Source organism: Alternaria arborescens, assembly GCF_004154835.1.
Source record: "Alternaria arborescens strain FERA 675 chromosome Unknown contig_8, whole genome shotgun sequence".
Classification (NCBI taxonomy): domain Eukaryota; kingdom Fungi; phylum Ascomycota; class Dothideomycetes; order Pleosporales; family Pleosporaceae; genus Alternaria; species Alternaria arborescens.
Window position 1 is genome coordinate 195,709 of NW_021167863.1, and position 24,212 is coordinate 219,920.

General features: G+C 52.8%; 6 protein-coding genes across 6 annotated transcripts; 2 read left to right on the forward strand and 4 right to left on the reverse strand.

The window, feature by feature from the left end:
- Positions 1–2,694: 2,694 nt before the first annotated feature.
- On the reverse strand, positions 2,695–3,177 carry AA0111_g4263 (hypothetical protein; the record flags this gene model as incomplete). The annotated part of the gene is made up of 1 exon (XM_028650243.1): positions 2,695–3,177. The coding sequence occupies one exon, from the start codon at positions 3,175–3,177 to the stop codon at positions 2,695–2,697; it is 483 nt and encodes a 160-aa protein (XP_028507916.1).
- Positions 3,178–6,736: 3,559 nt separating this feature from the next.
- AA0111_g4264 (hypothetical protein) lies at positions 6,737–7,879 on the forward strand (the record flags this gene model as incomplete). The annotated part of the gene is made up of 1 exon (XM_028650244.1): positions 6,737–7,879. One exon carries the CDS (start codon positions 6,737–6,739, stop codon positions 7,877–7,879), a length of 1,143 nt encoding a protein of 380 aa, XP_028507921.1.
- Positions 7,880–8,615: 736 nt separating this feature from the next.
- Positions 8,616–9,462, reverse strand: AA0111_g4265 (hypothetical protein; the record flags this gene model as incomplete). Its single annotated transcript, XM_028650245.1, has 4 exons — positions 8,616–8,732; positions 8,814–9,227; positions 9,332–9,346; positions 9,406–9,462. 4 exons carry the CDS (start codon positions 9,460–9,462, stop codon positions 8,616–8,618), a joined length of 603 nt encoding a protein of 200 aa, XP_028507922.1.
- Positions 9,463–9,760: 298 nt separating this feature from the next.
- Positions 9,761–10,615, reverse strand: AA0111_g4266 (hypothetical protein; the record flags this gene model as incomplete). Its single annotated transcript, XM_028650246.1, has 1 exon — positions 9,761–10,615. One exon carries the CDS (start codon positions 10,613–10,615, stop codon positions 9,761–9,763), a length of 855 nt encoding a protein of 284 aa, XP_028507919.1.
- Positions 10,616–11,527: 912 nt separating this feature from the next.
- AA0111_g4267 (hypothetical protein) lies at positions 11,528–16,717 on the forward strand (the record flags this gene model as incomplete). The annotated part of the gene is made up of 4 exons (XM_028650247.1): positions 11,528–11,795; positions 11,847–15,281; positions 15,761–16,001; positions 16,051–16,717. 4 exons carry the CDS (start codon positions 11,528–11,530, stop codon positions 16,715–16,717), a joined length of 4,611 nt encoding a protein of 1,536 aa, XP_028507920.1.
- Positions 16,718–19,858: 3,141 nt separating this feature from the next.
- On the reverse strand, positions 19,859–24,103 carry AA0111_g4268 (hypothetical protein; the record flags this gene model as incomplete). The annotated part of the gene is made up of 1 exon (XM_028650248.1): positions 19,859–24,103. The coding sequence occupies one exon, from the start codon at positions 24,101–24,103 to the stop codon at positions 19,859–19,861; it is 4,245 nt and encodes a 1,414-aa protein (XP_028507913.1).
- Between the last annotated feature and the right edge of the window lie 109 nt (positions 24,104–24,212).

A 24,212-nucleotide genomic window follows, 5' to 3' on the forward strand; every position in this document is an offset into this window, starting at 1 on the left:
AAGACGAGGGCCGAATCTGAACCCAAATCTGGCACACGATCCGAAGGGTCGTGAAGGATCTGTGTTCCTGAATCTCGATTGCGCCGATCAACGATATTTCGATAAGCGAAAATCCATGATAGGTTGGAATAGTATTCCGCAAGATCTTGACATTATTGATGACGCCTAACACTGATAGATTGCACACGCTGTCCCGCGTGCCTGCCGTTCGGGGCAACATGTGCGTTGACGGGTGCCTGCATTGTATTGAAAGTCAATTTCTGGATTATTTGTGTGGGTTCGGATGTGTGCCATGGCAGTGTGAGCGGCTGGACTTTTACACCGGGCGATCAAGTTCTGGATGCCCTTTGGATGCCCTTTGGATGCAGCGACTGATGGTGTTCGTCGACCAGCTAAACGATAAGTTCTCTGCACGTTATTGGAGATCAGCGTACTACTACAACAATCCTATCAGTTCGAGAGCCTGGCGAAGAGCTTGTGAAAGCTTGCGCAATAGCGAGATGGAATCGATAACTTTTAAGCGAGGTATCGTGGGAAGCGAGGGGCCGTATTGAGTGTATCGTGACGCTTTTCCGCGACGATCCTCGGAGATGGCGAGCGAGATGCAAGCCAGCGAGGAAAACCAGTCGCTGTGGTTGGTAAAGTAGAGCTTGCTTTTTGTCACACTTTGGTACCGAAGCAGGTTCAGGGGGCCTCGATGAGGCTCAACACGCCCGGTGTGACTCTTGATCCAGCGTCGGGGAGTTGTTGGTACTCTCCGAGCCTTCTCAATTCGTGGTCCTTGCAGGATGCCTGAAGTTCCGGACCTAATTTTGCCGTAGTGGCTGCACCCTTGGCTGATATCGCGACCGGAGCCAGGGCCCAGCGAGGGTGTATGGATGCAAAGTGTATTCTGTGTCGGTCCTTTGCGGGAGTATGAGAGGCTCTGGAATGCTTGAAGCGGCCCGTGGCGGTTAACAGGATATCGATCCTTGGAGGTGATCGGATCTCGGAACAGTTCACCAGGCCCTAACTGCAAGCGAGGTGAGCTGCGGGTGGTGTGAAGACGACACGGCCGCGTTGATACATGTCACACGAGGACGGGCAAGCGTCGCACATGCAGCGATGACCTAATGATGGGGAGTAGCAGGAAGCCGCCGTCTCGCCATGGCTGGGACGCCTGTTGAAAGGCGAAGCTGCGCAAAACATTGCCAGCTAATCCTGGGGCTCGCTTGCGAAGTGGAGCCGGATGAGCTGGCATTGCGGAAGAGGACCGTGAGAGAGTCAAGGCGCGAGTGAGCAGCAGAAGGGAGAATTTGTGCGTTGAGGCAGCAGCCGGCCCATGGCAATGACGAAAGCGCGCCGTTTTGCGCGCATGACAAAAAGGGCAACTCGACGACGGCTGGCAGCGTTGCGCCATGGCGACTTCCCCTCATGGATGCGTGCAAATGCCGCATGACGAAGCGTGGGATCGAGTTGCTTTTTTCTTGCTCGCAGCTCGCATAGCGACTGGCGGGATGAGCCCTGTCGCCGGCAACCCAGACAAAGTACGGGCCGTTCATACAAAAGTGCGGAGAAGCCAAGCAGGAGAGGCCCACCTGCAGCAGACATGGCCAATCGCAGCCGCCGGACCAGGGCGTGCGGCGACGGCGGACCAATGTGTGGAGGGCATGCAGGCGCAGGCCCAAGGTTGGTGTTTTCAAGGGCACACTGCCTATTCCCAAGGCAAGGGGAGGCTGCAACTAAGTGGGTGCGTCCTGCTCGCTGGAACCCCTCAACAACGTCCAAGTGTGTCTGCTTATCGCCACCGGAACATGACTTGCTGCGAACGCTGTTGGGCGTGGCTGGCTTCTGGATCATGCCTGATTGCGCGAAAAATTCTTCCTGGCGAATGTAGCACAGGCAGAAGGAATACCGGTGGAGAGACCAGCTGTGCCTCGTCTTACCACTCTGACCACGCACTGCGCAGCATGCAAACTCTAAAGCGCCACGGGAATATAACGAGACGGCGCATTGGGCCTGGGCGTGTCTCATCTGTGCTCATCTGTGAGGGCTTGTGCTTATCTCTAAGCCAAACACCGTACCAAAGGGTGCCCCGTCACGTGACGGTGAGGGGTTGGCGTGATCTACAGCCGTGGTGAGACATGGCCGGGTTGGACAGGCGGTTGCGCGAGGCTGTCATCTGAGTATCACCGAGACAAGTGGAGCAGATGAAAATGTTTGACGTGTCTTGTCGCCACGAGTCTATGCTCATGACCGTTGTGTCCATTTGAGACAGCTACTACTAAACTATAGCTAGAGCGGAAAGCAGGCGCCGCGTCCAACGTCGCCCGAGTGAGAGGAATACCCAACCGTCCTGACCGCCGTGGTCGTGATGCAAACGCATGTGCTGGACAACCCCCAGTCACCAACCCTCGCCGGGGCAGTTCGAAACAAAGATGCTACATGCACCAAGGGGATATATAAATACTTTTAATCGTACACCGCGTCCACGTATGGCAACAAAGGAAATGATACAAGACTAGAACGCAGAGCAGCGGTGATCGATATGCAGGTGTACTCCGTGGACCCACGCCAGTCTCCGCTGTCCAAGGCCAGAGACGGATGCAAAATACTAGAGAACAATGAGAAACCGAGACGAGGGCAGAGCATCTTGGTCGGTTGTCGTGATTGTCGTTAAACCAAACTCCAAAAGCAACACATGTGAGAGCAAGGCTAGTACTGTGTGTACCGCCTCTTTACGTCCCGTGTTTGGTCAAAGGATCGCATGTAGCTGTTGAGTTGGGTTGCTGCTTGCTGCGAGATGCCTGACTGGGTCTGGGAAGACTGCGAAGCTAGGGACGAGCGTGATGACGAGGGCGTGAGGCTGCGTTGTGGGGATTGCCTTGTTGCGGTTGGTGGTGCGAAGTAACTGCCATTTGCGGTTGGGTAGTAGTGGTACGGGCTCGAGGGTGGTACTTGTGAACTCGAGGCTCCTTTGTATGCCGAGAAGTTGATTGCAGGGGCGAGGTAGAAGCCGCTGTTGGATGATGACGATGACGAAGCGGATGATGACAGTTGCGAGGGCGCTTGTGCTGTGCTGCCAGCCTTCTCAAGGTCGGCTAACCGACACGATTGCGAGCAGTAGACACCGTTCTCGGCAATTTGACGATCGCAGGACAGGCAAAAGTCGTTGAAGCACTCCATTTGGGAAGTCATTGTGAAGGTAATGTGGTGGTGTAGAGCAGTAGTGGTAGAGGAGGTGGTGGTGGTGGTGATGGTGTATATAGCCGCCGACGAGATGATATCGGAGGGGTAGTAGTGTTGGTGGGTGGTAGTTGGACTGAAGAGGGACGAAGGGGGTCTTATGAAGATCTCTCAGGTAGGAGTCATGAGGTAGTTATGAGTTCGTGAGCGGAGGGACCGTGTGGAGCTACGGGAGGATGATGGGGCACACATAGTATACTTAAGTCGCGCTCAGGCACTACGGCTGACAGGGATGGTGGGTGGCAGGGTCCACGCCGTAGTCTCCGCATGGCTGACCATGCACTGAGATGCAGCCAAGGGAATTGAATTTCGAACAAGCGCTGTAAGCCCGCACCCCTCACCACCACCACACTAATCCGGCTCTAGCTCGTCCACTGTGCGTTCCGGCGAACAGGTGCAGAGCGAGCGCCTGTCCATTCGCTCCATGCGCCTACCCTACCCAGCAGGCTGCGTTTTGGCCACCGGGGTGCTGTGCTGCCAGCATGCCCTCGCCCTCTGCCCTCGCCATTCGCTCGTCCAGAGAGATTTTCACCCTCTTGCAGCGAACGACTTCGCGGCACGTTTGTCGATGCTGCAGCCAGCAGAGCGTAGAATTTTCGGCCGCGGGGGGGGGGGGGGCAGTCGTAGCCCATTTGCGTAGTGATGGGCGCTCTATCTGGTGACACCACCGTCCGAGAGTTGCGTGATAGCAGCGCGACGCGACAACGTCCCTCCATGACGAATTCCCTCGCTAGTCATCTGCGCGGCCCTGCGCCGGACGGGCAGATGACTGACGTGCAAATCTAGGTACAAGGCTTCCTATTCCAGTTTGATGGCGCAAAGAAGCGGAATGGCAGTTATCGGTTTCAGCAGTCATGAGCACCCTCCCACGCAACCCTGCTCGTCTCCTCTCTCTCCAATCCCATCCAGTTCCACCTTTCAATAACCGAACGAACCGCTTGCCCCAGCGTTAGGCCCGGTTTTCGCTATCTTCGGTGATAACGGACTGCTCTGCAGAGGCATCATTTTGCACGCGCTAGCATTCTGTCTCACTCTCAGCCCTGCAGCTAAGTCAATTCCATACTCTTACGCCAGCCGTCTTCCGTAAGCCGACTATCTGCACACACTGAATGCTGAGCGATGATATTGAGCCTCGTAGCGAGTATCTGTAATGCAAGCACACCACTCTCGATCACGCAATCCACTCTGTCCAGCTCTCCTGGTTTAAATTCTGTCGATAACGTCTAGATACACATACTTGATCACAGATGGCAACTCTGCAAGACGTTGTCTTTCGCATCCAACGCGCTGTCTTCCACTTGCGGGATTCCGGCTCTGCGCTGCAGCGACGATCTTCAACACAGGATGCAGGACACACCATGCTCTGAACTGCCGCCTCCTGAACCTTTTCACAATTTCTCAACACATTTTTTTTTTCTTCTATTTCCGCGCGGCTCTATGCGTTTTCCGGTGTCTAGACACGCGCCTGGAGGAACTCAGTGCTTCGCTTCTTGCTGAGCGCCTCAAGCCTCTTTTTCCCAAACAGTCAGGAGCAGACCGACCTGGACTCTTGGTCATGGCTTGCTGCCCCCATCGGGGGTCGGCGAGGGCGAAACAAGTATCGAACGGTGGTAAGAACGCATGTTCGCTTGTCCATCTAACTGTTCATGGCTTGCGCAATCTGTGCAGAGCATTTTCCTCCAGTTCGAGTACTCTGCCTCCCAGCAAGCGAGATAAGACGCTCGGTTCAGGTGACTGCGTTCCTGCTAAAGCATACGTCCTGCAAGTGGCTCAAGGCTTCATGGAGGCCATGTCCAGACGGACGAATGATCGAGCCGCCCCCAGCTGCAAGTCACTTGGTCGGCGTGCTCCAACACGAACAGCCTGCATGACCTGACAGAGAGACAGCCCCCACGGTGCTTTTTCCAAGGTTCCTGTACGACATGGCCCTAGACAAGCCACCAAGCGAACCATCTGATGCGTACAGGCTATCTGCAGGAACGGTTTGGTCTTATCGCGAGATCCTCGCGGTTAACGAGGTCCCTTGATATTCAACTTCTATAGTCCCCCTCCTTTACCATGTCGCGCGATTCATGATAATGCAATCACGGGTGCAATCACAGCAGCGCGACCAATGCGATACCCAAAAACAGATGTGGCCCGTGAAAGATTATCTTCCCCACAAAAGATGCGGACACTTTCTAATTGCGAAAGATGGCGACATTGCCAGGGAGCGGGCCATGCGCTGTATCGCCAATGCTTTCGAAACGGCTGTCAGCCCCAAGAAACAATACATCGGTACAAACAATTCTCAACAAATGTGCATCGATCATGCAGCCTCTATGTAACAGCAACTCTGATCATTCATATAACACAACGTAATGCATCGAAGGCATCCAGACTTCATATATGCTAAAGTATGGCACCACTCGATTCCCTCAAGGCCATGCAGCGAATCGCTTACGCGCTCCACTGCAAGATGATGCAGGACGCGGGCTGTTCAATATTCGTGCGTCTCACGTCCCTCATCATCACCAACATCTGCGCCACTATGGGGAGCTTCAGGATGTAGAGCCCCAGGTCACTCGAGGAACCTTGCAGAGTGCGAACTGCACCTTCAAGCAGGCAACGTGTCCCAAGTAGCAGATGAATACATGCTGTATAACTCGAAAACAGGCGCCAGCAATCTATCGTGAACGCGGCACGGAGCGCCAACCGTCTCAAGAGACAACAAAGAGCAGCCTCGCCTCTTTACTCGCTTGAACCTGGTGGTTATCTCCCGAGTTTGGCACTCTCCCGAGACATCGGCCCGTTTTTGCTGGCGGGTGGACTGCGAGTGGGCTTTCCCAATAACTGTGTTTCCCGTTGATTTCCCGTCGCCGATACTGTAAGGGCCTCCCTTCGCGGGAGAAGCTCTGCGGGAGGAGTCGGAGAGGCGCCGTCGAAGCTACCAAACTTTCCATGTGTCTGGTGATACTCGACACTTGCGCTTACCAAGAAGCTCGTTCTTTCTAAGTTGTAAACTAGCTTCAGAGGTATGCACTATCTCCTATCTTGTTAGCACGGTAGCCATGAACACAGTAAATGCCACTAGGGTACAATTCCCGTAGGTATAAACAGGGAAAAGCGAGCTTCAGTCGCCTCACCAAGTTTTGGTTCGGACCGTCAGATCTCCGAGTATCTCAAATCAAGCAGAACCGAACTAGTCGCATGACTCGAACGCCGTCATGTATCTCGTTCACAATCAGTCACGAATGACTCTTGCGTAATCTGCGCCCCGGTGGAAGACTCAAGGCATCTCAGTGACATTGTGGTGTTGTTGACATCGTCGAGCTTCATATTTTGCAGCGATGGTACTGCGCACACAACGCGCGTTGAGCGCTCCTCTAGTCTCGCTTACTATGCACTTGCTAGTAGCTTGCCAAATACTTAATCACCTCATCTAAACTAATACTCTGCATTAACCATCAACAGAGAGCGACAATACGCCGTACATCACGCAATCGTAACCTAAAATCACACGGTATCTGCCATGGCCTACTCCGCCGAACTTCGCCTCGCCTTGCGCGCCGTACACCGGGCGTCTCTGCTCACCAAATCCGTTCTCCGCAGTCTCTCCAACAACGTGTCTGCGGAGACCAAAGCAGACGACAGTCCCGTTACAATCGCGGATTTCGCCGCTCAAGCTCTCCTAATCTCCGCTTTGCATGCTGCCTACCCTACAGATGCGTTTTTGGGCGAGGAGAGCGCTGATGCATTGCGTCAGAACGAGGCACTGGCTGACCGCGTTTGGCAGCTTGTGCAACAGGCGGGGAGCGAGTTTCATGTAGGCGGCACCGAGAGTGGTAAAGGAGACGGAAACTCGGTACAGGTTGAGGAGCTGGCTTCTCCGAAGAGTAAAGAAGAGATGTTTGAGCTTATTGATCGGGGAGGTAAAGGAGAAATCACCAGAAGAGGCCGAGTATGGGTCATGGATCCTGTGGATGGCACAGCGACGTTCATGCAAGGCCAACAGTACGCCGTTTGCCTTTGCCTGCTGGTTGATGGCGTGCAACAAGTTGGAGTGATTGCTTGCCCCAACCTCGCATTTCCTATTCAAGAAACTCTCGGCCAAACTTCAATCCACGAAGATCGTGTCGACACGGATGGCTTTGGCGTAGTACTATCTGCCGTCAAAGGACAAGGCACCTTTATCCGCTCTATGAACGCATCTGCTTCTGCGGGACTAGGAGAACCCCGGCACGTAGATTTGACCACTCTACCTCAAAAGAAGCCTTCCGAGCTAAATTTTGTCGAAGCAACACTAGGCAAAACATCGCTGTCGCAACCTGAGCACAACGCTGTTGCTACGTCACTTGGTGCCCAATGGCCAGGCACGATTCTTTGGTCTCAGCAAATGAAATACGTGGCTCTTACCCTTGGTGCTACAGATGTCATGGTGCGCATCCCTAAGACCCTGGACCGCTTTACTTATGTTTGGGATCACGCTGGTGGCCATCTCCTTTTCCAAGAAGCAGGCGGAGTTATTAGCGACTTCAAGGGTGAACAAATTGACTTTGCAAACGGACGGAAGATCAAGGGAGAGCGGAACTGGGGTATGATTGCCTGTATGCCTGGATTGTTTGAAGAGGTTGGAAAGGCGGTAATGGAGGTACTGAAAAAGAGAGATAGCTAAGCGAACGAAGTGTGGGGCGACGACCTCGACGTCGACATGCTGGTTGCGTAGTTATTCGGACATTATCATATCGTGTCCGCAGCATATCGGCGCGATCATGTCGGTCGGCATATCATTCGGGAAGAACATGATAACCCGGCCTGACGTCGAACAGGAAACCTTGATCGCGTAGTGTAATGATACACAAAAGACTCAAGCAGCCTCACCGGACAGTAACACACCATGGGTTCATAGAAAGGTGGGGTAAAGCACAAAGACCACCCCACAAAAACAAAAAGCGGAGTAAGAAACGACGACATGATGACATGAGTCTCAGCTGAGAAGAACTGGGTTCGGGTGTTCATCGTCTGCTGCACGCTCTTTGAGGGGCTGTACGTATAAAATAATGAACAAGGAACATGCCTGAACACATTATGCATGCTTGCGAGTGTTTTGATTTATGGGATCTGCGAGACTAACATGGTGTGTCTAGCCGTAATGGACAATGTGTACAGTATGCGGTTTATCATATAAACATCCTTGGTATAGGTGGTGGTACCACAGCGGAATCAAGTCCGAAGCCAACTGAATCAGCTCGATTGCGAAAAGGGAGTTCATGTTCATTGTTCATGTTGTGTAATACTTGCACTCCTCATAGTGAATGCATGCACGCGCATCTATGCTTGTATAACCACTCCGTTTCATGCACTCGTCCGTCCACAAGCCGTCTCCAGCCGCTGTTCGTAATAAGCTTGGTCTATGATGCGCCGCCGCCGTTCTTCCGGAATGACACTTTCTCCACTGCGACATTTTCGTTGCCTTCGGCATCCTTGCGTAGTTGGTACACGTACAGTACGAGAACATCGCCCTGAACCTGATTTTTTGTTAGCCTGATAGCCTAGTGACTCTTGTGCTGTTTGCTGCTCTTTGTCTGACCAGCTGTGGGTAAACTGACATCCATCAATACAAAACTCGGTGTAGGTTCCTCATCCTCAGTCCACCATCCCGTACACATGGCCCCCGTCGCACTTCCTGGATTGACGAAGAACTTGCCCTCCATTTCATACGCCTCGAACTTGTGTGTGCCGCCCCATAGCAAGACATCGACATCCATCTGCCGCGCCGCTATCAGCAGACTGTCGCCATCGCCGGGTGGTATGATGGTGTGGCCATGTGTGAAGCCTATGCGTAGACTGCCGTGCGTGACTACTTTTGACAAGGCGAGATTAGGTGCTTCGACGTCGAAGTCACCCTTCACGATTTGTAGGTCGGGCGCGATGGCGCGCAGGAATTCGTAGGTTTCGCGGTCGGTAATGTTGCCCAGGCAAAGGATTTGGCCGATCTTTCCAGGCGCGAGCAGTTTCTTGAACTATAGGGCCGTGTAAGCGCATGCGCGAAGTCTACTAGACAAAAGGTGCGGTTGTAGCAGGTCTTGACGGTGGTTGCGCGTGACAGAGACAGAGCAAAGCGTACCTTTGCCGGTATATCCTATGTAGCCTGTAAGTTTGTGAGGTCTAGCGTCGTGCAGGTTAGGTGTCGAAACATACTGAAGCTCGGTCTGGTATGAAGAGGTCGCCCAGGACCAGCACCAGTCGCGAAGCCATTGCAGCGGCGCGGTTGTATCTTTGTGCGCGCAACACGTGCTACAGGATAGCTCAGTTGTATGCGGAGCAGGACAGAGCGACTCCCAAGGTACGACGGGGATACAGCGGAGACTTACGGGGGTGTTGCGCAAGCTGGAGGTGGGTGTTGGGGAAGCTACCTATGCTGTCACTGGGCGGGCTCCAGTGGCAGAACCACAGCCTTGGCAGGAACGCCTAACACCGCCACCATGTAGAAATATCACTTTGCTGTCATCGTACATGAGGATATGTACAATATCACCAATATACATGTATAATTTCAAGCAGCAACAGACCTCCAGTCGTCTCCATCCTCTACCACATCGCCATACCAGCCGAAAAGATGCGCGGCATACTCTCCAGCCAGGCCCAGGCTGATGGCACCGCCAGTGAACCATGCACCATTCACGAACCACCACCAACAGTTCTTGACCTCCTTCAGCTTCACTCGTCGAATCATGGTGCCCAATGTGACTGCGGCTCCCCCAACAGTTCCGACAAAGAAGACAGGCCCTAACCCTGCCGCGACTCCTGTAGCGGATAGTAAGCCAAGCTGGACAACAGCGAGACCCGACAAAACCACTTTTGTTTCCTTTTCGTGCTTGAGCGCGATGCTCTTGATACCAGCTTTGGCATCATCCTTTATGTCCATGTGTGCGTAAATCATATCGTACAGAACGGTCCATGCAACGTTACTAGCGTAGAGGCAAGCTGCCGCTGTAAGTGCTGCTTGGTTCGCCAGTAGGTCGACTCCAAGAGCTGGGAAACCCATCATCGCACCCCAGGAGAAGGTGAGTCCGAGAACGAATTGAGGATAGTAGGTTACTCTTTTCGCTAGAGGATAAAGAGTGACCAATACAAGGGACGGTGTCGCGTACCAGAAGCACTCGAAGGGTAGCGACAGGAGGACAGCCAGACCCGTTGTAAGCTGTCCCCCAAGGAAGACAATAGCCTGCTGAGGTGTAATTGCTCGTCTAGCAAGTGGACGTAACCGCGTTCGTTCGACATGTGGATCGAGGTTTCGGTCCCAAAGGTCATTGATAGTACAGCCAGCACCTCTCATAACAAGAGCTCCTGTGAAGAAAAGGGCGGTTGTACTGATGATGGCGGATGGTGCAGCAAGGGGGGTCGCCATAGTTGCAGCGAGGAGTGTGCTGAACATGCAAGGAAAGAAGAGGTAATATGTGCCGACCGGGTTGTGCAACCTCATCAGCTCACCATATGGAACGGCTTTTTGAGGCAGGTAAGATAGGAAGCCAGTAGTGGGTGGCTTGTACTCGGGAAGTGACCTCGACGGTCCATTGTGTTGTGCTACCACCGTCGCCAGTCTTGATTGCAAAGATGCCCGATGTTGTGTAAACGGCTTGACGAGCTGAACAGATTGTGGACGGGAGCCAGCAAGTGATAGATATGTCGACAACTGCCTTTGTCTGTGAGTAGAGTGAAAAGTGGAATGCTTCCTAGCAAACTGCCGACACATGGCCAAGGGCCGTGCTGCATGACGTGGTAACGCCATGTTTGGTGTTTTGCCGGTTAAAAGCGTATGTGGGTTCGCATACAGAGATACGCAAGTCAGTCACTTGTTCCTCGTTTGCTGTAGTATCGTTTGGGATCCCGATTTTTAAGGTGCTACCTTCAGCATGAAGACATGCATGTAAGTGAGAATTTGGGCGCCCAACTTGGAAAGTCAGCCTGGTCACAGCCGGGCGTTCATTTCGATCATCCAGATTGGTGAGAGTGAGTGGGGAAAGTGAAAGTTGCAGCGTTCGCGCTAACTCCCGACAGCACGTGACAGCTTCCGCGCCGCTCAGAACATGGTTCCTCGGTCGCGTCCACATCCCGATAGCTCTCACCATGCCGTCGCCGGATCGATTGCGGCTCACCTTTTGCGGTGACGCTCGCTCCCTGGACGATCGCGATCGTACGTGCGAGCTTACTTTCTGCAATACCAGCTGTTTGCAATCACGACGCCGCCGCGGAGGTGTTTCCTGCTCTCGCGACCCCACACCTCATACGCGACTGCGGATGGTAACTGGTGGCGCGCACGATGCCGGCTGCGCGCCCCAGGGCCTCCTTCGAGCCGATACCACCAGACTTCGATGTGCGCACCTTTGTAGAGAATGCGGACAATTTCCAATATGTCGACCGCATTTCGTATGAAATGATCGCCAACAACGGCATCGAAGCCTTCGAGAAGCTTGTTTTGCTACACGTCGTCATAGGCGGTAAACCTCTGGTAATCGACGGCTTCGAGGAGGTGCTGGATCCTTGGACTTTTACGCCTTCGTGGCTGCGTGACAACCATGGCGACAAGGGTAAGTGCGCCCCTGCGCAACAATCGACACGCACACCTAACAGATGGATAGTCGAGAATGCGCGAAATCTATCGACCAAGGAGAATATCCCTCTTACCATGAAGCACTACCTCAAGCATATGACGAAGCTCACCGAGCAATTCTTCGACGGCCCAGACGTATACCGCGACAGAGCGAGGCAGCGAATCTATCTCAAAGATATCGACTGCCCTCAAGTATGGCATGATAAGCTGAAAGAGCACATCCCTTCGGGGCTTTTCTACCTCAACGAGAGCACAGGTGAACCTGGTGGTCCCGGTGCCATGGACGAGTTGGGCGGTCGCAAAGGGCGAGGCATTGGGCGGGCTGGAGACCTCATGAGCAGCCTACCACCGGACATGCGCGCCGAGAACCTCATGTGCTACATCGGCCACGAAGGCACCTACACCCCGTCTCACCGAGAGATGTGCGCTTCTCTGGGTCAGAATATCATGGTGAACGCTTCAGGCACTATCAGTGAAGACGGCAAGCAGGAGCGTCCCGGGTCATCTATATGGTTCATGACTGAAAGCAAAGACCGCCATGTGGTTTCCGAGTATTGGCTTTCGGTGCTGGGCCATGACATAGAAGTGGAGAACCACTTCGCACAGCTCATCGCCTGGAAGAAGGCTCCGTTCCAGACTTATGTCGTGGAGCAACGGCCGGGCGACTTCATTCTCATCCCACCACTGGCGCCTCATCAAGTATGGAATCGGGGTACCCGTACTATGAAGATCGCCTGGAACCGCACAACCGTCGAGACCCTAGAACTCGCGCTGAACGAAGCATTGCCCAACTCCCGAGTCGTTTGTAGAGATGAGCAATACAAGAACAAGGCCATTATCTACTACACTCTCTTAAAGTACTCCAGTCTCATCAAGTCTGCCCGCGCACAAGTTGAAGCAGGAGGTGAACAAGCAGTTGCGATCCAATGCTCTATCAGAATAAAGCAAGTCCAGAAAGACTTCAAGAAGCTCTTCGACCTCTACAAGATTGTACTGCTGTCCGAAATGTTCATACAAGATTCACGAGAACACCCTGAATTTCTCCCTTACGACAGCAACGTAACTTGCGCGTATTGTAGATGCAACATCTTCAATCGCTTCCTTAGCTGCAAATCGTGCAAGAACCTGTTTAGTTCCGAGATCGAGGAGCCATACGACGTTTGCATGGACTGTTACTGTATGGGTCGAAGCTGTGGATGTCAATCGGGGTACACATGGGTTGAGCAATGGAAGTGGAAGGACCTTGTTCATAAATATGAGGAGTGGCGCGCTCAGATCATTGACATCGATGGCTATGTCCATGAGAAAACTCCGCTTCCGTTACAGGAAGAGCGAAGATATCTCGGCAAGAAGACCTTGGCCCAGGTCTGTCAAGAAGAATTACGAGTTCGGCCGTTTGTGGATATCAAGAACCCGCAGCCTGAGGCCGTATCTGACGACGAGGAACCTGTTGTTGACAAATACGGCAATGTCAAGAAGAGTACGAACAAGAAATCGAAGCAGTGGCTCTCAAAGCACAAATCCTGCCATTTTTGTCTTCATCGACATCCGAAATGGAAGATGGCATTCTGCTCAAGCTGTGATCTGGCCTATTGCTACGGCACGCTATTCCGAGCGCACGATACAATGCCGGTAAATATCATGGAGGCTTTCAATTGGAAGTGCCCTCATTGTATGAGAGTTTGCAATACAGGTGCTTGCCGACGTGATCCCCGACAACATCCATACGAGCCTAAAGGAACTTTGCTAGGTCACGATACCAAAAAAGTGGCAGATCCACGCTCAGTAGAGTGTCTCGTCGACTTTAGTGTCTCTAACCTGAACTGGCTAAGAGAAGAAGAAGGCATGGTACAGAATGCAATGCAACGACGAATGCAGCAGGCGGAGATAGACAAGATGGCGGATCCTTCCCTCGATGCGAGATTTGTCGAAGACGATGACCAGAACTACACCCGATACGGCATCACGTATTCTCCTATGGAGGATGCTAATGGTGTTGCTGATGAAAACGGTGATGGGGGTGTGAGCGGTGCTCCATACTATCACGATCCCGGCATGGCTGGAGAAATTCCTCGTTTGGGTCAGAAGCGTGGTCGTGAAGAACATGAAGAAGCAGAGAGTAGCCACCGGAAAAAGACCAAGGCAAACAAGCAAAAGAAGAAGAAGGACGATGATGCTTCGCCCTTACAACCAAAGAACGCATCTGGCAAGCAATATCAGAAAGAGGTCCAGAGGAAACTGCTCGAAGACGCTAAACGCGAAGACAGATTCACCTTGGTTGCCGCAAAGATGAAAGGCAAATCAAAAGTGGTGAAGCTATCTTTGGCTACTAGCCATCTTGACCGGATTCGTCAAAGACTAGTTCCCACGCGCGCACCAACCGTACGACAAGGTACTCCAGAGGAAGCCGATGCGTCTGGTGACATGCAGTCTATCTTACAATCCGATGTTGTACCGAAGCCTAACGCCCTAAAGAGTGGGGCCGAGAAGGATAAGGACGCGAAGACATATCGTGTTCGTGTAGAAGAGGACGAGGCGTACTCCACACGCAAGCGCAATCCAGAAACTAATGGCTCCGCGAAACCTGGAAGGCCTCGTGGCTCTAAACGTTTCGAAGAGATCACACTCGATTCGGACGAAGAGTTTGGCGGTGATAACGATGAGCCTGAATACATTGGTCGCCCACGTGGTCGCACGTCAAACTGGTTGGCCCGGAGGAATGAAGACGAGGACGCCCTGCCCACTGAACTGCCATCCGACTTCAGAGACGGAGCTATAAGGCCCAACCGGGAGAAAGACCGACAGCGAAGCCGCTTGTACAACGAGCGTCGAAGATCTTCGCCAATAAAATCGAAAGCTGGGATCAGGCCTACGGAGTCATCATCAAAGGACCCAGAGTCAAACAGCACTGGCGATGTGTCTGACCATATTTCTAAGCAAGACGACATTTATGAGGAGGATAACTGTTCCAGCGAAGCGTTCATCCTTTCACAACAAGCCGCTGCCGCTGCCCTGGAAGCTCAGCGTCAAGAGGAGAGGGCAAAGGCTCGTGCTGAAGCTGAAGCTAGGGAAGCCGAAGAGAACTTGCGAGCGAAGATGGCGCTGTTTCCTGAATCAGACGATGACCAGCTGATGGATAACTTCCTCGCTGATCTGTCTGCTGACGATGAGCCGTTGCAAGGAGAGTCGGGACCTGTGGACAAGACACCAGAGCCTGTTCATACAGGGCCACCCCCATCGACCAATTCCATCTTGAGCAGACTCAACGGAAAGAAAATCAAAATTGTTGGACCAGCCTCTCGAAAGAACGGCAACAGAACAAGCAAGGTCACAGCGACAACCCCTTCTGCGCCAGCACCGAAGTCTTCTAGTGTCAATAGGAAGCCTCAGGCTATAGATGTATCAGATACTGAGAGCGAGGATGAGATTCCGGCAAGCGCACCAGCCCCCAAGAAGCCTCTCGGTAGACCATCAGGCCGCCCTTCGATGATCCCTACACGAGGCTCTAGTTCTGGAAAGCGTGGTCGTGGACGTCCAAGAAAAACAATGTAAATGCAAATTAGCAAGGCGTTTGGTCCTCGTATCTTACGGTGCTATTCATGTTTGCCCATATACCAGTTTTTTTAGTAGTTTTTTTTTAGCAAGGCGTTGTTGGTGACTATGCATTTTCTTGGGGTTGCCGGCTAGGATGGAGATTTCGATGATTCGTTTTTCATGTTTAGAGACGGGACATCAGATTCTAGATCTGAAGTTGAGAATTGTACAGTAGCTGCGGTACGCCATATGGCCTGAAAGCATTTCTTAGGGCATATGAACAATAAGACAAGCATTTCAAAAACATCCAAACGTATTGCGCTATGAGTGAACTTGTGATCCGGTTCATCATTATTTCACGTGATCCAGTCTCAGCGTCCCAATCGCGTCGTACTAACTCTGTCCTAGTTCCGCCTCCATCTACAACCAGTTTCAACACATCACCAGCAATGATGCCACTTCACATCAAGAGCATCACTCTTGATGCCTTTAGAGATGTTTTGTCGCGATACCCTGCAATGGTGCCCGAGAAGCTACGCGACCTAGACGCGCAACGCTACGACATCATTCCTGCAGCGGTAGCTGCAATGGAAGAAAGCGAGAAACACTTGACCAAGGACCAAGTTGAAAAAATCGTGGAATGGAAACTGTACGCATACCAAATTCGTGTGAGAGTGATTACACTAATGATAAGGCAGGAAACACGGAACGTTTCGTCCCGCCTTGTTAGGTCTGGTTCAAAGTAACGAGCCCGAGGCGATTGAGGAGACGACCAAACAGGCCTATGCAGCATTATCGAAAGGCAGGTCAGCTCATCTTGACGCCATTCCCGCGCTGAAGATTCTTGTGAAGCTGAGAGGTGTAGGACCAGCAACTGCATCCCTGCTTCTCTCGGTACTTCAACCTGTGGAGATACCATTCTTTTCGGATGAGCTCTTCAGATGGTGCATGTGGGACGAGCAGGTGGTAAACGGAAAGGAAGGGAAGGGTTGGCAAAGGAAGATCAAGTACAATCTCAAAGAATACGAGATGCTGCTCGAGCGCGTGGATGCGCTGAGACTAACACTGCGTAAAGGGCTTGGAAGAAAAGATACTATGGCGGGGGCAACGGATATCGAGAGAGTAGCTTGGGTCTTAGGAAAAGAAGGTGTAGATGTAACACTGCAGGAAGAGGAAAGCAGGGATGCTACAATAGAAGCGGGTGAGAAGGAGCAGGAGCAGGAGCAGGATGACAAGAAGGAAGGAGAGCATGACGACGAGGAAAGAGCAGAGAAATCTGCGGCAAACAAGGGCACCAAGCGCAAGGCGTCTGACGCAAAACAGCCTACTGAAGGTACTCGCAAAAGTACACGGACGAGAAAGTAGTATAACGTCGGTGTACAGCACTCGCTTTCCAATGGAGCAGGTCTGCAGGCCAATGTTCCAAACCTCATCACTGCAGTAAATCTTGGAATCGAATAAGAATCGCGCGCACTGTGGACCATTGTTTCCATCTCAACGTTCTGCTGTTAGTGTACGTATGCCAAATTTCCCTTACTATCGTCACCTGTTCTCAACAATTTTTCGCTAACGCATCATACCGATGCCGCTTACTATCGGTCTTCATCCTTCTCTAACCGTCACTAGGATATTTCTACCCACGCCCGACTCTGCAACTCGATTCCGGTCACTGCATCTCACACCGTTCACTTAGCTCTCATTCAGCCTTGTAACTTCACTATTCACTTTCAAAGCACGTCCCTGTCTACTGCAACCGTGATGCGCTGTTCTGATCGGTGTGATACCCGTATGTCATGCATGAGAAAGATCGGCGCCGTAACATCCAAAACAATGAGAAAGGAGAAGATAAGCGACTTGGAATTTGCATCAACGGGAGTTCCGCCTAGCGAATCAAGAAACAGATGTCATCGTTTGATGTGACGTAAGAAGGAGCTCCTAACACGGCCTGGCAATTAGGAGGATCTCGTATGCTGGACATGACAATGGAGGGGTGTAGAATTGTGTTAGGTTTACGTGAGACGTTATGTTTGTTGATATGTGACGTGAGATATCAAAGTATGTCATGCATTAAGAGGGTTTCTGCCACGCGAGGAATTGCGGGGAAGAAGAGTCTTCAGCAGAAGGGGCAAGGATTTGCAGTAAAGTTGAGAGATTGTGATGTGATGTGATGAGATTAGACGGTGACATGAGTCTACCTTAGTGCCTTGGTAGAGTCGGAGTTCGGAGCGTACCGAACATACGTTACTGGGTTGAGTCGGCAAAGCAATCACGCTATGTAATTTGGAGGTTGCTGACTTGGATGCCATGCAGTGAATGCGGAACTATAGTTGATGACACTTGGGCACGATATGCTGAAGATCGTGCGCTCTTTTTCCTAACGAAGGAAGACCTTTCGTGGCGCTGGACTGCAGCGGCTACAGAAAATCCTAATTCACGCTTACATATTAGGACTGCGTGTATGCCATTTACGTGCGAGACGTCCATCAAACAAGCACCCTAGAAGTAAAGCTCATAGTGGTTCAGTTATGGTAATATGAAGTTGTAACACCTATCATATCGATGGAGCCCTATTCCTCGTATCCAAACCGACCTGTATCCATCGTCAGCCTCAGATAGGACAGCCCCCGCCCGTGATTTGTGATCCACGTCTTCTCACTTACCTAGGTAGTTCCATTGTTTTCGCATATTTACCTGCTGCTCACCTCACCTAGCATTTCTTAAATTGACCGTTCTGCACTTATCTCGAGATACAGAAATCTATGTACGTCAACCTGTCTCTCATCCACACCTTTCCCGACAAAGGGTCAATCTCGGATCCGGCAACCGAAGCGAGTAGGAAACAAGGGAGACAACTCCGAACCCAACACCTTGGTATGGGTGGAGGATGCGATTGTGTGTGTATGTGATGGATTGCACTTCGACCTGTGCCTACCAATACACTAGGAAGTGGTCCCGCTGGTCGCTCTATGGTGTATGCACAGCATATCAAAGACGATATCGAACACCAACCTCTAGAATACTCATTTCTGAAGCCTATCCACCAGACACTCTAAGTCCCGTGAATACATTATTGCGCGCCATCCACGAGCGATACTGCACTGCACCTCACCTCGCTTACCACGGACTCCAAGTTCCATGCAATCAACAAGACTAGCTAGTGCGACCCTGCACGTCAATATAGTCTTAATCCCAATCGAGCCCCCTTCCGTCCCCAGCATCCTCCGCGTTAGCCACGAAAGAAAGCCCGCTGCTGCCCCAGTCATATCGCATTTGCTCATTTCCTTCTCAGCTTACTTTCCCATGCTGCCAGTCGCGGAAAATCGCATATCGCTAACAACATCTGCATGTGAATCTTTTGCTAGCTTTGTCATGATCGGTGAGAAGTCTGCAGGTCGCTTCTTCCAGAAAACTCCGCATGCTGGAGTAACACCGATAGCTGCATACTGTACAATTGCGAAAAGAAAAGCTTGGAGTAATTATGCGGGTAAGAAGGACCCCGATCCATACACGTGCATGCATGCAGGTTCGTGATCGGCGATCTGTTTTCTTAACGATATCTCAAGTTCGGTAAAGTTTTGGTGTGGGAATTTGATGACCATTCCGGCGTCTGAGCACAATAATAGACTACCGGTAAGGCGGCTGTCGTAAGCCATGTTTCTGTATTACCAACTCTGTACCAATCTGGTGGGATTTTTGTTGGGAGATGAAGCACATGCAGACATTCAAAGAGGGGGCGATGTCGGAAATTGACCTTTTACTATGGCCCTTACTGGGGTTGCCGGAACCACAGACGTGCTTTGTCAATATGGTGGAGATGCGATGCATGGCAACCGAGGTGTGGAGAAAGCGGACATCACTAAACAAGGCGAAGATCATCCTCACATTAGTCAAGTTCAACAAGACCAGGCATTATGCCTGTTGATGCATTATACTACACGGCCTGATGAAACAGCCAAACATGCTATCAAAGACAATTCGAGAAGAAGCGAAGAGTAGTAGGTAGTAGCCTATAGCACAGCAATCCAAACCACTCCATCTATCATGCGAGAAAATGCTGCCAGTTCCTATTGCAGATGCGCCGCCACTTCCAAGAAGGCCAAAGCCCCTTGTTGCGCGCGTCGCCTCAGAAGGTTATGTTCATCAACGATCATCAACAAGTCGTCCTTCATCCTCAACCAGGAAAAAAAAAGGCCCAAGCCACACTAAGATACGCGACAATAGATACAGAATGGTAACAGTAGATGGAGAGAAGAGAAAGTAATAAACGCCGTCTTTTGATAACGTTCGCCGATGCATGCAACCGAGATCCAAGCTGTGTGAGAACGCCCTGCGCCTGCCCTTCGCAGCAGTGGTAAAGTCATGTTGTTGCTTTGTAATTCGTATATATACACACGCGTGAAACGGGAATCCAGTGTATGTGTATTCGTACAGTGGTAGATCTTGGGTATCGTGTAATTGATGACGGAGATGACAGTAAAGTTGTCAGTGTACGGTATGTAGGTGTTGTTATTGTGATTCGGCTGTCCGGTCGTCGTGCGCTGGCTCTAGCTCGGGTGGAGGAACCTTCTTGACTGTCCCGTTGCTCCCACTCCGAGTCGATCGACGGCGGCTGTTAATTCCTGCGTGAAAGTTGGCGCGAGCTAGTTCTCCATTGGATACTGAATTGCTCCGATGTGAAGAAGGCGCGGCTGGCGTCTTCTTCTTAGCAAAGCTCATGACCAACTCGTCTTCACTGTCCTCGTCTTCTTCTTCGCTCTCGATAGCGTGATCGCCGTCGTAGCCATCAGCGTCGTCGATAGAGGCTTCGAATCGACTGCCAGAAACAGGGGAGATCCAGGAATGTTCATCAAACGATCCGCATGCACCTTGATTAGGGGAACCAGCCGACGCAACTGATGGAATTGATGGGTTCGACTCAGACTGAGACATGGCGGAGAATTGGTCTTCGGAGGAAGAAAGAGCCAAGCCGCGGCTTGATCCACCGAGAGGACTATTCTCGGAGGACTGATCGTTTCGGTGCCAGCCTTCTTGATCGTTTTGCTGACGGAAGGCTATCTCGTCATCTGGACTTGGAGGACAGGCAGTCTGGGCGAGAGAAGAAGGAGGTCGTTGTGTAATAGAACTGGACCTCTCACGAGCTGCTGATTGTTCTACCCCAAGTCTACGACGATACTCATCCTTGGCACGGTCAAATCGGTCCTCTGACTTTTCTCTTGCAATCAAACTAGGGCTGGTAGGCCTGGAAGGTCTTTGGTCAAGCAATTGCGATGATCGCCTGGAGTCGGGCGCCATAGCAAGAGTGGGACCAGCCTCGAGGTTATTAGCAGTTGCCCAATTTCTGTGGAGGCGTGACGACAGTGACGACAACGAAGATTGCCGCGACGAGGGATCAAGACGTCCAAAAGATGGAGCGTCCGAATGACTAGGCGATGAGCTTCGAGCAATGGGCGATAGGTCTTTTAGGGCGTCCGGTTGATTGACCTGACCAGAAGCACATGTGGTGCTGATTGCCAGGCTTGGGACGCCATGAGCATCGTCGTCTGCGCCAACAAGCCTGTCGATTGACCTCGCGCGGCTATGCTCTTTTGGGGGCTTCAATTTGTCTTTGCTCCTCATGCTGTTGACGACACGCCGAGGCAACCCTCCGAAGAGACCACCTAACTGTGAGCCACCAGGTGTGTCTAGGGCTGTGGGAGTACCTGGCAGAGCTGGAGGGAAACCAGGGGACGCCGATCGACCTGGGTGGTGCAGGTCTGCTTGGCGGATAGTGCTTATCGAAGACAGGGCGCGGTCTTGCATCTGAGGTCGCTGCAGGCCTTCGAGGATCTGCGCGGGCGATGCAGTACGGGAGTTGGGGCTATCGAAGTATTTTGACCGTTCTCTTGCTTCCGGACTTGCTGTAACACTATGAGAGAGCGGGTGCTCTGCTTCACGCGAGCGAGTCAAAATCTCTAAGATAGCGCCAGGTGCTAGGCTGCCACGTCGACCTTCGTACGGGCGAGCATCTTGACTGATAGTACTGCTCGAAGAGTTCGCGCTGATGCTTGGAGGAGCGTCCTGGTTGGTGGCTGAGCTCTGTGCGCGCCGTCTTGAACCTGAACTGCGGGTTGTGAAACCTTTGACAAACTCAGATGTCTTCTTAGCAGCGGAGCGGAGGCGGTCAACGAAGCCAATTGGGACGACAGCCTCTTCAACATCTTCCTTGGAAATCTGAATCCTTCTTCCATCGTAAGACTTGCTGGGGTCCGTCTCTTCAGCCCACGAGACGTGGTTAGGAATACCAGACAGTAGCCATGGGTGGCGCTTGATCTCTGGTATAGTTATGCGTCGTCTTGCATCCTTGATCAGCAGTCGTCGGAGTAGATCGCGTAGGTTTTCGTCGACTTCTTCGTACTCGAGGTCATGCGGTGCCCGCTTGCTACTCATCATCGGCTGACTGTTACGTCCGTGTGAGTTGGGCCGCGAGTTTGATTGCTCAGCAACAGGCTTCAACCGGTACCTGGGGATATAGGGTTCATCTTCGCTAATGACTTTCATCAAAGTGAAGGTGTTGGTGTCGTGAAAAGGCACGCGACCATAGATAAGGCAGTATAGCGTGACGCCGAGGGCCCAGATGTCGATTCCGCCATCAATGAGGGGGGTCTCGGCGTCGATCTCTGTACGACATAACTCAGGGGCGTAGAAGGCTGGAGTGCCTACCGTCTTCGCTAGTTCAATGGCTTCGTCAACTTCTTGGTAGTCAGACTCGGAATGCTCGCCGTTACTTTCATCTGTCTTTTGCCGTCCCAGATAGGATACACCAAAATCGGATATCTTGATACGATGCTCCCTGGTAACAAGAAGGTTGGCGGGCTTAATGTCACGATGAATGACGTTCTGATAGTGCAGGTATTCTATGCCTAGCACAGTATCTTTGAAGGCTTCCCAGGCAGCGTGTATGGTCATCAAGGGGACGTAGTTGAAGTGTTCAGGGATTTCTTCACCGGGGTCAGTCACACGAGACGAGGAGCTGCCAGCAACGCTTGGTACGCGACCTCTGCTAAGCTCCGTGTCGTATGGCCCGTACATGGTTCCCTCAAGCCCATCAGCCCAGGAGTTGTTCACAGGCTCAGGCGATCGGAAAGCGGTCTCCATGTGGTCATCGTGGTGGCTCACAGGGTCTGGTCGCTCGCGGAAATGGACACGATTGAGTGGACGATCGTCTTCACGGCAAGATGCTACCGAGCTACGCCCGTTCTCAGAATACTCGTCTTCCGAGTCGGTTGCAAATTCCAGGCTCCATGGCTGGTTAGAGGAGCCGTCCTTCCGACGAAGGTGTGCCTCCCTAGCCATGCGACGTTGCTGCCGAGCAAGCTTCTGGTGGGCGATACGGATGATGCGTTCATCTTCTAGTGTTGCACTGTCGTTGTCGAAGATGCCTTCGGACTCACGCTTGAAGCGACGCCATTCGACAAGACAGATCTCCCTAGCGCCCTCGGTCCTCCACTTGACCTCGCCCAGCTCAACGTGCTCAAGTACGATGTAGACCTTCTTCTTAGCTGGGTCGTCAATGACCTCGAGCAAGCTGACAATATTGGGGTGACGAGCCTTTTTGAGAATGGCTATCTCGCGCTTGATCTTGTCTTCGTGGCTGTTGTTCTTGCCGAGGCGTCGACGCTTGGAGTAGCGGTCGACAATCTTGATGGCGACGTATCGGCCGTGGACCAGGTCCTTGCCCAGCTTGACCTTACCGTGGACGCCCCGGCCGAGCTCGTCGATAATCTCGTACTGGTTCACAATCTTGCGTCCGGAAACGGGGTCGGCCTGGACATCGGCAATGTGGGTCTCCTTGGGCGCTTGTCTGTGGGTATGGTGGAGCCAGGGCGTGGAATAGGTGCCATCGTCGGGCTGATCGGGCTCCTGGGAGGGGCGGCGGTTGGTAGGGTTGAAGAGGCCGGGGCTACTCACGGGAGAATTGCCAACAGTGCGTGGAGCCGACTCCATGATGTCTCTGTAGTGCTCGTGGGAGAGACCGAAGGCGGCCAGGCTGGACAGCGAGTTTGCGGCCGAGTGCGAGGGGTGGGAGCTGCGGGAGCGGATGATGGGCGGGACATAGGGCTGGGGGTACTGCTGCAGGTGAAGAGCGGCATAGGACTGGTTGGGGTAGACTGGCCCATCGCGCTGGCGTGGAGGGAGGGCGTGAGGGTAGGCGTAGGGGTGGATGGGGTCTACCGAGTTGGCTCGTACAGTCGCGTTGCTGGCCGTGGATGCACTCGAGAGGTCTCGCATAAAGGCAGGGCGGTCGGGGTGCGGAGTCGACGAGTGAGGGGCCTCGTTGACGGTGGTGAGGGAGGCCTGTGAGGCATGTGCGCTGGTGCTGGGCGAGGGGTTGGTCGAGGCGGGCGAGTCGCGGGGAAGGGGCGACGAGTAGACTCGAAGGGGTTGTGGAGAGAAGTAGGAGGGCTCCGGGTCGAGGGTGTGAATCTGCGACAAGAGACTGGCGTTGAGGGCGTCTGGCATCGAAGGCACCTCGGAGCGGGGCGTGCAGTCGTTCTCGTCGTCGACGGGGAGCGTGGCCGCGCCGTCTGCAAGGCCTCGAATCGGCTTGGGCTCCTCGCCATGGTGCACTTGGTGCTCTTCTCTTTGGTCTGCAGCTGCCTCTGGTGCTGCGGCGTCTGGGGCCCGGTGGCAGGCAGGTGACGCTGGCGACGATTGCGCCTGCTCGTCGCGCCGGTCCCCTTCGGCTGTCACGTCTGCATTGGGGTCGACCATGGCAACCACACAGCTCAGGACGTGTCAGCTCAGCAGCGGCGTGCAAACATGCCAGCCCTTCTACGGTTTGTCGAGGCGCAGTGCGTGGGCGGATAGTCTCATATCGCGG